Here is an 11,634-nt window from a genome sequence, read left to right on the forward strand (position 1 = left end):
GAGATGAGCTGAGGAAGGGCTATTCATCCGATGACCAGGAGAAGAAGAACTTACTGCTCCAGGACAGAGGTCAGCAAACTGTGGTCATTCCCCCAGCGTTCTTCTTGACCTGGGAATCGTAGTTTTAAAATAAGCAACCATTTCAGGGCCACAGGAATCAGGACTTATTACAGTAAAGAAGAGAAGCTTGTTCCTTCCAGGGCTAGAACATTTTGTAGGTGACGTTTCAAGTCTTAACCATGTGCTGCTATGACATCATTGAAATTTAGTCAGCGCAATGTCAAGACATTTAAATGGAATTATTTATTTCCTTAAAAATACAGCTTAACTTTCCCTCTCCAACTCTGGAAGGACCATTAGGAGGGAGGGAGACAAGAGGACACGGCTGTTCTTACAAATCCTGGGGGGCTGTTGTGAAGCATCCCTGGTGCCAGTCCAGTTCATGAAACCTCACATCCCTTTTTCCACTCAGACAGGTCTTTGCCCTCACAATGCTTCTTCCAGCCTTGCCTAAGTAGGAGAGGGAAGCAGGAACAACAGAGAGAAGCATGACAATCCAAATATTCTGAGGTTCAAAAACCATAGACAATTAACCCATGTAACCAGTGGTGCCCAGAGTTCAGTGTCATTTGCTTCTGAGACCCAAGGACTCCATCCTTTTGCCTCGTTAAGACTTTCCTCTCCTTGGTTTTTTCCTAGAGTCCATGTTAGCCTCGGCAAAAAGTAAGCAACTCTTATAAGGATGGGTCATTTGCTTAAACATCCACATCTCTGAAAATTTGGGATCCCCAAGTGAGTGACCTGATTAGCAACGTTCACAAGAAACACAGCCGCAGAGATGACTGTGGGCGCCAGCTTAGCCATGTCTCATGCACAACCTGGGGAGGCTTCCTGTCCATTTCTCATGCAACCGACATGGTCACTTTCCTCTCCCTGCCACAGACTTCCAAAATCTTATCCAAATCTAGAGCAAACTCGAGCTTTTTCCTCTGGTGTGTTGTCTGCACGGATGCTCTCCAATTCCCATGAGAAAGCACCTCTCTCTTCATTGTTGGGCACACCTTGACGTTGAAAGCAATTGCAAATTATTCTGACTCCTTCCCACCTCTCCTCCCCATACTAATCGCTTCTACCAGGTTCACTGCACATCCACACCCTAATAGAGGAGGATATAGACTAGGTCACATGGAACTCGCTGGACCACTCTGCAGAGGTGAACTTGTCTCCATCCCCTGCAGTGGTGATGGACGGACACACTGTAGGTTCCACCCACGTCAGCTTGTCTCCCAAGGAAAGACTCTTACCAGTAGTTCATCCCATCTGTCTCTTTAACAATTTTCTTGGCACAGATAATTGCATCTGTGAGGTTGTCAGTGATCAAGGCTGTAAGAGAGAGTAGAGGGTTAGCTGAGATTTTATTGTTGGAGCTGGGGAGGCCTGAATCAGATTTTCTTCACTTTTCTCACTGCTTTTGGAGCAGGAGGGTTGGAAGAACCATGAGCCGTATCCTTATTTTTGTTACACTTCTTCACAAATCAAAGAACTGTTTTTGTTTCTAGACCATCCACATCTTAAAGTTTCAGAGGAATGGACCAGCCCTGAAAGGTTTTTGGAAATGTGTTTAGGGAAAACACAACAGGAAAATGTTTTTTATTTCCTAAAGAAACACAGAAGCGAGAGAGGACAGTACAGTGTTTTCTTTACTTGTGTTAATTTGACATGGAACATCTCTTTATAAATAATTATTAAACTTTTGTCTATTGGAACTTTCTGGTTTGTGCAATAATTTTCTTTTTACCCAAGGTGTTTTTCACATGCAGAAATTTTTAAGTTTTACGTCAAATACATCAACCTTTGCCTTTGTTACTTTTTCTATAGCTTTCAGATGTAACAAATCTTTCAACTGAAAATGTGTTCATCGATATTGCTTCACCAGAAGTGGCCTCAAAATCCTTCTCAACACAAACATGACAGAAAAAGGCAAATGAACAAAAAAAAAGTCCAACATCACTTCTGTTTCAGGTTGGTTTCACCAGAAGGAGTTGCTGAGATGGGTTTGGAGTGCAAGGTATTTATTAGGGATCCACCCCTGTAGAAGAAATGGGCAGAAGCAAGGCTGGGCAGGTGGAGACCATAGCTGTGATCTAGGCCCATCAAACCTCACCCCCAGGCCTGGAGCCTGTGGTGAATGTTGCCCATCAAACCTCACGCCCAGGCCTTAAGCCTGTGGTGAATGTGGCCCATCAGAGTTGCCCAGGTTGGACCCCTCTGAAGCCCAGTTTGGGCTGCCCACAGGGGCAGGACCTTAGGGGATGCAGCTCTTGACACCCGAGCAGGTGCCGGTAGACAGTGCGCAAATCACACAAATGCAGCTGGGACCAAATGTCCTTCCTTTGAGGGGAAACTGGGAAAATGGGAAATCCACATCCACGCCCACCACAACCAGCAATCCAAGACACAAAAACCCAAACCATTTGACAGCATTTCTATTTATCAACTGAGCAAAGATTTTGTAGGAATTGGGTAATGCTCGATATTGACAAGGGTGAAATGACATATGCACTCCCGAGTTCTTGCTGATGGAAGTGTAATGGATTCAACTTTTCTGGAAAGCAAATAAAGCTTTATTAGCTTATAAAAGTCTTTTGCCTTGTTTCTGGGAAGAGAATTATTTATCACAATAGCTATTGCTATTAGTTGACCTTTATGGAAAATGTACCCTACGTCCAGCACATAGGAAGCCTCTTCATGCATTATCTCCTCATACTACATGATTACCATGGTTACAGCCATTATCATCCCTGTAAACTGAGGTCACACACCCAGTAAGCGAGTCTGCCTTCAAACCTAAGGCTACTTCCTTCCAACAGAGCTACTGCAGCTAAGATTCCCGCCTGGGCAACACCGTCTGCTAACAAAGTCGATAATAAAGGTATAAATACTTCATTAATTTTTCAAGTAATTATTATCCAAATTTAAGGGCTTAGTATCTAATACAAGTTCAGATTACTTAGAAACACTTTATTTCGTGTGCATACATTCTTGATGAGTGCTTGAGACACTGTGGTTTGTGACTGAACGTGGTTGGGGCCTGTTTCCTAGGAGAAGTGGGTTCTCTGGGGTCTCCAGGGATGGCAGGACACAGATTACACAGAGTAGGGAGGAAGCAGAGGGTATGCTGTTAGACCTGCCTCGGCGCAGCCCTGGGGCCAGTACACAGAGAACAAAGCTCGTGTCTGCGGTGCAGCAGGTTGCCCATCTGGAGATGCTGTGCACGGTTTGGTGGGAGGCCTAGGTACTGCAGGCCCGGGTCGTACAGATCGTGGAAGGTGTTTGTCAATGTCCCACTTTGTTGCACAACTGAGATGTTTTGCAAGTGCAAGTTGGACGTGACTTTGAATTTCCTTAGGGTAATGTGTTAAGCTAGGTCGGGGCTGGGGAATAAAGAACCTGCCATGGGGCTGAGATGTGAGAAACCCAGTGAAATTGCCACAGAGGGGCAGCAGAGGGGCAGAAATGAGCCCAGAGAGCAGGTATGTCCCGGCACCCGAGCCAAGAATGGCTTCTGCTCCATTTACTGCAAATAGACAATTCTGTCCAGTCAAACACAGACAAGGAAAGGGTTACCTTGAACATCAAAGCATCGTTCCGTGGAATCATTTATTCTCCCCCATCCAAGAAAAGAAAACAGCAACAATCTACACAAAAAGAACTTGTTTTTTCAGTTAAGATGAGTTCTACTGCAAAGTCTGTCTCTCCCCAGCATAGTCCTGGCCCCCAACGGAAATACCACTATCTTAACCCAGAATTTACATCTCCTTGTCCTCTCTGAAGTGACAATGGCCAACTCAGATACCAGGCTGATATGAGAAATAGAGATGAATATAAGTGGGCTAGCCTAGATACAGGGGGCAATGATGCTTTTCTTAAACATCTCATTTTAATGAGGACTAAGTTATTGGAGGGAAATAAAGATTGCTATTATATTATTATATGTCTGTGAGTTTGTGTGTACCTAGATATGTTTATATTTCTCTATATGTATATATAACAAATATTAGGCCCAAATAGTTTGGGAAGGCCGGCAGCAACCTGAGGAATATGATTTGGTCTTGGACTAACAAGCGCACGTAGCTTCAGCAGATGGGCGTGAGGTGCATGTATTCTGTACACATATAAGGGGTCACCTACATTGCACACACACTCTAATGCTCACTTGTTTGTAATTTCCCATGACGAATGTCCCTACTTCTGTAATCCATCGGACAGAATGACATTGTCCCTAAGTACAGCCTCTCTGGCCTGAGGCTGGGGGCGGCCGGTCATAGAGGGTGATTAGGGTATAAAGCCAACATCCTGTTTTCTATTTTGAAGCTGGCCCTAAAAATCCCAGGCTTTTTATGATGAGAAAGCAGATATGAGTGATCCTTCACCTCTAACAGCGAACCATCTAACACTTTAATTTCTGAGAATCCAGGGTTGTCTTGCAGATATACATTTACCCCAGACTTCCTTAACCGGCACAACATTGGACAATCCTCAGTCAGTAAACTGCACCTAAAGTCAAGCACAGCCGTGAGCGGCAGATTTTCTCTCCTACTGTAAACAACTAGACAACTAGACAAAACATGTGATCATGATTTTCAGGCATTAGACAACAGGGAATGCAGAATCCTTGAGAGATAGAAGCCAGACGAGGCTCACCTTGTGACTGCTGTGACTGTCTGCCCAGTGCCACTTTACAGACCTTGAAGGTAAAACCCAGACGGGAGATGGCAGTCTATGTGGAGGAGACAGAGATGAGAGGCTGAGACAGTTGGCATTTGTCGAGAGGGTCCCTGAGAGGAAGGAGGCACCAAAAGGAGCACGCCTGAGCTCTGCGGAGAGATGCCACTGAGTCTTTGGCTGAAGGCCAAAACGGGCACGTCAAGGGTAAAGCTCCACGAGACTAGTCAGAGAACAGTTGCGAGGGACCAGCAGGGCTCAGCCAGGGCTGGGAGACATGATTTCTGACTGGCCAGAGGAGAGAGACTTTGCTGAACCTTAGGATATTCAAGAGAGGCTAAAGGGGAAATACTTCGAGAGTAAGGCTGAACTAGCCCTCCCATAATGACTGCTCTAGAATATACCCGACCAGAACTAACTGCTTGCCAAGATGAGCTTCAATAATCCTTAAAGGAACACAACACAATCCAGACACTCAACAATGGAATACACACGCTGTCTAGTATCCAATAGAAAGCAATCACATGTATGAAGAGGTATGGAAATGTAACCCATAACCAGGAGAAAGATCAGTCAAAGGGAAGACCCAGAAGTGACGGAGTTGATTGAATTAGCAGACAAGAAATTTAAAACAGTGCTTATAAATATGTTTATTGCTATCAAGGACTTACAGGAAAACATGAATCAAATGAGAGAAATGAAAGATATAAAATAATTACCTAGCACTGAAAAAATGCATTATCTGAAATGAAACATTCAATTGGTGAATTTAATAGATTAGGCACTTCAGAAGAAAGATCAGAGAACTTGAACATAGGGTGGTGGAAACAATTGAAAAAGAAAAAACACAGAAAGTGAAAAAGGCTGAAAAAAAAATGAAGAGCCTTAGTGACCTACGGGAAAACATTAAATGATCTAACACATGTGTTATTAGACTCCTAGAAGGAGAAATTAAAAAATTATCCACTCAAGGATCCAAAATGTTAGTGAATATCAACCAAGATAAACACACACAAAAAACAGACATTTGTGATCAAATTGCTGAAAATTGGTGACAAAGAAGAAATTGTAAAAAGGGGCTAGAGGAAAAAGGACACATTACCTACAGGGAGCCCAATGAGAAAATCAAGGGTCAACTCTATTATATGTGAAGTGGTATAATGTTTTTTGAAGATAGAATGTGATGCATATTGTAAACCTTAGAGAAACCACTAAAAATAAAACAGAAGTACAGCTAATAAGCCAGTGGTGGAAATAAGAGAGAACACTGAAAAGATTCAATTAATCCAAAAGAAGGCAGGAAAAATAAACCAAGAATAGATGGATAGATCCCACAAGTAGATGGTAGATTTTAAATTAATCATATCAGTAATTACATTAAATATAAATGATCGAAATCAAGGTCCAGCAAACTATGTAGGGCCCACAGGCCCACCCTCTGTTTTTGTAAATAAAGTTTTATTAGAACACAATCATGCCCATTCATTTACATATTGTCCGTGACTGCTTTTGTGCTACGTGAAGAGTTGAATAGTTACAAAAGAGACTATAAGGCTCACAACACCTAAACTGTTTATTATCTGTCCCTTTCAGAAAAAGTTCCCTGGTCTAAACATTACTGTTGAAAAGCAGAAATTGTTGGACTGGCTATAAAGGCAACACCCAATTATATGCTGTCTATGAGAAATTCACTATAAATGTAAACATATCAAAGATATTAATGATAGGGTTTTTTTTGAAGTTTTCATTCCCAGCATACTCTCTACTTTCAATAAGTTACTTTTATCTGGTTTTTGTTGTTGTTGCTGTTGGTGGTGGTGGTCTCATTCTTTCATGTCAGTGACACTCCTATGAAGTCTAATGCCCCTTAGTTATCTACACTTATTTAAGAGAGGGACACTAAAAAGCTGATTAGGAGTTCTGTACACAGAGGTGGGGATTTTCAACTGTGCATCTCACTGTAGGGAGATCTAGCTACTTTTTTTTTTCTTTTTTTTTTTTTTTTTTTTGCGGTACGCGGGCCTCCCACTGTTGTGGCCTCTCCCGTTGTGGAGCACAGGCTCCAGATGCACAGGCTCAGCAGCCATGGCTCACGGGCCCAGCCGCTCCGTGGTATGTGGGATCTTCCTGGACTGGGGCACGAACCCATGTCCCCTGCATCAGCAGGCGGACTCCCAACCACTGTGCCACCAGGGAAGCCCCGATCTAGCTACTTTGTTCACTGGGAGGTCCCACTTCAGTTATTTCCTTTCCATCTGGCTGGATTCCCCAGAACAGGGTCTTCTCTTCTGGAGAGCCTAGGCTGGCTGCCAACATTCCAGGATTGGAGTGGAGGAAGGTGACTGGGACTACAGAAACTTAACTCCATGTTTAGTACGGAGCTCTCACACTCAAATGTTGGCGAGGTCCCTCAATTGAGAGACGTTCTACTTATCCTGTCCAGGAGAGAGAGCCCCGGTATCCTGCCAGGGTTGGGGAGGAGCAGTCAATACATGAATGGAATCAGGAGGGGAATCAGCTGCTCCTTAACTGGATTTCCAACTGATCATCCTGTTTTCAACCTGCCTTCACTCCAGTTTCCAGAAGTAGCTGATGCTGCTGATTTCTGAGCCTTTTTGGGATCCTGTGGTTGCTTCTTGGCTTTCCCATGGTCAGTTTAAGATTCAGGATTTAGCAATTCTCTAATTACTAAATTAGTCACCATTTGTCCTCTCGCTTTCCAGCTTCTAACAATATACACATCCAACCACCATGTTTAACTAGAAGACTCTATTGGCAAGCTCATAGGGGATGCTAATGAGAGTGACCAAGAAGGGAAGGAGTTTAAAAGTCAAACCTGTAACAAAGTGAAGGTACTGAATGCTTGACCCTCGGAGATAAGAATTGAAGATGAGAAATACCTACTAATTATTTTCAAACATTTAATAAGTTGCTGTGTATAAAATAGAGAAAATCTGTTTTGAATAAATCTGGAAGGAAAAACTAGCATTAATGGAATAAAGCTATAAGGACATGGATTTTGGCTCAACAAAAGAATGCTCTAAATTAAGGGTTGACCGACAATTGGTCAGGAGGTAGCGAGCATTCCATAGTCATGTAGGAGTAGGGACAGCTTATTAGGTGAATTAACATAGCGTTCCATCATCCATACATTCACACGTATGTACTGATTATCTTGTATGTGTCCAAGAGAAATAAAAGTTTACTTCCTGCTCCTAAGGAATTTTATCACTCTTTGCCTTCACCCTTGCTCTTTTCCCTACATTCATTTAGTTAATGAATATTTCTTGAGCTCCAGCGATGGCCAGGGACCATTCTAGGCACTGAGGATACACCAGTGATCAAAACAGATAAAACTCCTGCCCTCACGGAGCTTACCTTCTAGAGGGGGAGCAAACAAGACAACCGCTTACTTCACTCCATCCTTCTACTGTTGAGTGTCCCTTGCATACTCTTCTCCATACCACCAGCCATGACCATCATTCAGGTCTTTTTATCTCTCACTTAAATCATCTCTTCTTTAATCTCTCTCACACCCAGCTTGCATATTAATTTTTCTGAAGCAATGTTGAATCAACTGACCTATTTGGATTTCCTAGTGCAGGCAGAAATCAGTGTATGCTCCTTAGCCTGGGTCCCAAGGTCCTCTGTGGTCAGGTAGTCATCAACCTTTACAACCACATGTCCTGTTATTTTTCATGCACCTTTTTGCTTTTTTGTTCTCCTTCCCTGGAATGACACTTCTCTATCTTTGAATATCCAAATCTTACCTATCTTCCAAATCTTAGATAAAATATCATTACGTCTACAAAGCTTCCCATGACTTTATTAATAATATCTCTTTCCTTGGAAGCCCACACCTGTTTACAGTCATTTGTCAAACTTCGTAGAAGCACATATTCTCTTCCCTAACACCAGAATTTGTGTCTGATGCGTCCTGCTATGCTCAGTTCTGTGCACACATATATTTCTCAAGTGACTGAAGTAAAAGACTTGGAAGTGAATTCTAGCGTCATTTCTACTGTTTAAGAAGTGCTATGTGAAGTGAATTTATTTATCTCATTCTGTACAAAGAAGCATAAACTGCATGTATTGAGTGAATTGCTTATGGAAAGCAGTTGGTGAACAGCTTTTTCCTTCTTAATGAATATATCTAACTTTTCTATGCATGAAAAGGTAGTAAGGTCATTTATCCAGGCCTCTGTTTTTGTGGTGGGCTTCATCGAAACCACCCTAGAAGGGAAAAGTCATCTTTGGACAAGTAGGCCACAGGAGCACGAGTGTCACCTTGGGGAACTGTTGAATAACTTATTAGCCTGGTGCAGACCTACTTGCACATCTGGACTCCAAATTTTGGTCAAAGCAGAAGGTGGGTGGATATTCCATGATCAACCTTCCTGTCTATCCCTAAGGATAATATTTGTAAAGTCAAAAGCATACCTGAGCAGGCCACATGACAGTGGTTTTTCTCTTGCAGCTTCGCACGTCTGCACCACGTGTAACTGTTTATCTGAAAAATGCCATAGTCGGTGCTTCCGTCCTCCAGGTCAGTCTGAGCAGTGGTGGTGTAATGGCTCTCATAGTAGGCCATGCAGATCCCTAGAAGGAGAAAAAGCCAGAAATGTGAGGGGAAAAAATGCATTTTTTTCTCCAACCCTGCTCTGAGGGGGAGAGTTCCCTTATACATGTTAAGGGAACATGCTCTGTTCCTGACAAACCTTGGGGAGGGTCAGGGCTGGTAGTGCACCCGAGGGGCACAGATGGGCAGGGTGGCACACATACTCAGTGGCTGAGTTTGGACTAGACTAAATGTCAGGTCTCCCCCTACACTGTCAGCAAGGGGTGGTGTTTTCCCCTTCCTTTGCTGGTGTCATTCATACAGGACTCCAGGAGTGAGGGCAAGAGGGACAGGGCGCAGGAGAGAAGCCCCCGAGAGCAGCAGTTGAGGACATGTGAACAGCCAGCAGCCGTCCCTGCTGGGGCAGAGCATGGACAGGCTGGGAGCAAACAGAAGTGAGCGTGGATGGGGCCTTTGACATCTCAAGGGCGAGTCCAAGGGAAGATAGAACAGAAATGGAGAAATCTCACAGTTTCCAAGGCTAAAGCCCTGGTAATGGTCCAGGCCAGCCCTCGAAAATATTTTTGCCAGTTTACAGCGAGTGTAGATTTTGGGTTCAACGACTGTGATCAGGCAGCCATCAGGGCCAAAGTACCAGCAGCCTTCATCCCCAGACCTGTTGAAGGCAGAACCTGTCAAAAATGAGAGACCACATCAGACAGCCCTGCTTTGTCCTGATTCCTGAGACTAAGTCTATCGCCAATGAGAACTTCGAAATCTGCCAGCCTAGATGTTTCCTGTTACTTGTGAACATTCAGAACCAGCATCAGGGAAAAACCAAGGGCAGTGAGTACACAGTACAGGGAAAGGGTGAGTGCAGGCTCTCTAACCCTTTCTACATGGTTACTTTCAAGTAAATGCTATGTTCCCTGGACCAGGCATGCAAAGAAATTAACCCTCTATTGATGTCCAGATGGAAACCACAGAATGTGAAGCATTTCTAGGATTCCCATTTTAACTCTATGAAACAAAACAAAAAATAGAACACAAAGAGGTAACCATTCCCTATGCACGTGGAAACAGACACCTCAGTTTCAGCCAGAGATGAAGTATACATGGGTCTACATGGACAACTTTAAGATTTATTGTTGGGGGTTTATTAAAGGGAGAAGATTTAGCACCTTATCCTTCTTCCTTTCTCTTTTCTTGATACTTTTCCAAATGTGGGAACGTTGCTTCAAAAATATCAGGGTTACAGGGCTTCCCTGGTGGCGCAGTGGTTGGGAGTCCGCCTGCCGATGCAGGGGACGCGGGTTCGTGCCCCGATCCCGGAAGATCCCACATGCCGTGGAGCGGCTGGGCCCGCGATCCATGGCCGCGGAGCCTGTGTGTCCGGAGCCTGTGCTCCGCAACGGGAGAGGCCACAGCAGTGAGAGGCCCGCGTACAGCAAAAAAAAAAAAAAAAAAAAAAAAAAAAAAAAAAAAAAAAAATATCAGGGTTACATTGCAAATGTAATGTTTTTTGGGTTTCTTCCATCACTATTTCATGGGCTTTCCTAAAAGTCTGGTGTCAGCTGAGGAGCAAGAGGGGGTGGATGACTATGGGTCAAAAGAGAAGGAAAGTGTTGGTGGTAGGAGTGGAGAGGACATAAAGAGACTCCACTGAATTATTTAAAATGGGAGTAGGATCAAGAGGCCCATGCCTTATTGGCTACTGGCTTTCCAGAAGTGATTCCTCTCTTGAAGGAATCTGTCTTCCCCGAATAGAACAACCTTGCTGGGATGAGGGTGGAGTGAAATTTCTGATTACTGTTCCTCATACTGAACCTGATATTCATACATATTTTCATCCAGTGTCATTTTCTTTATCTGCCTAGAAGTTTCTAGAGTTGTTAGTTTCTCCTCGTGGAGCTAAGTTTTCCAACTGAGAGCTGAGGCTAAAAACAGGGCTGAGTATTCAGCAAGACCAGAGGGAGAATCATTATGGAGACTTTAAAGTAATTAAGCAATAAGGTGACTACATCTCAGATGGGGTATCTAGAATACATACTGGTGAGTAGCAAGGGTCATTAACTAGGTCTGCTTTTGTAAGTAAAGTTTTATTGGAACATAGCCATGCCCATTTGGTAATATATTGTATATGGCTGCTTTTTCCAGTTGAGTGTTGGGTTAGAGACCGTATTGACCACAAAGTCTAAAATATTATCTGGCCCTTTATAGCACAAGACCCTGCGGTATAGCAGTGAGCTATACCCTAGCATTGTGGCAGGCACTGAGAAGGAGACCAACGAGGTTTATGACACAGAGCTTACAAATTCAGATGGTTTCCACCCCTTGTCTTAGAATCTCAC

At 43.6% G+C, this 11,634-nt stretch overlaps 1 protein-coding gene across 1 annotated transcript; it reads right to left on the bottom strand.

The window, feature by feature from the left end:
* Positions 1-440: 440 nt before the first annotated feature.
* On the bottom strand, positions 441-9,951 carry LOC132487756 (lysozyme-like protein 1). Its single transcript, XM_060095509.1, is given in 5 exon segments — positions 441-510; positions 1,305-1,383; positions 9,166-9,324; positions 9,814-9,924; positions 9,927-9,951. Coding segments are annotated over 5 exon segments (444 nt in total).
* Between the last annotated feature and the right edge of the window lie 1,683 nt (positions 9,952-11,634).

This window comes from Mesoplodon densirostris, chromosome 4 (assembly GCF_025265405.1).
Source record: "Mesoplodon densirostris isolate mMesDen1 chromosome 4, mMesDen1 primary haplotype, whole genome shotgun sequence".
NCBI lineage: Eukaryota > Metazoa > Chordata > Mammalia > Artiodactyla > Ziphiidae > Mesoplodon > Mesoplodon densirostris.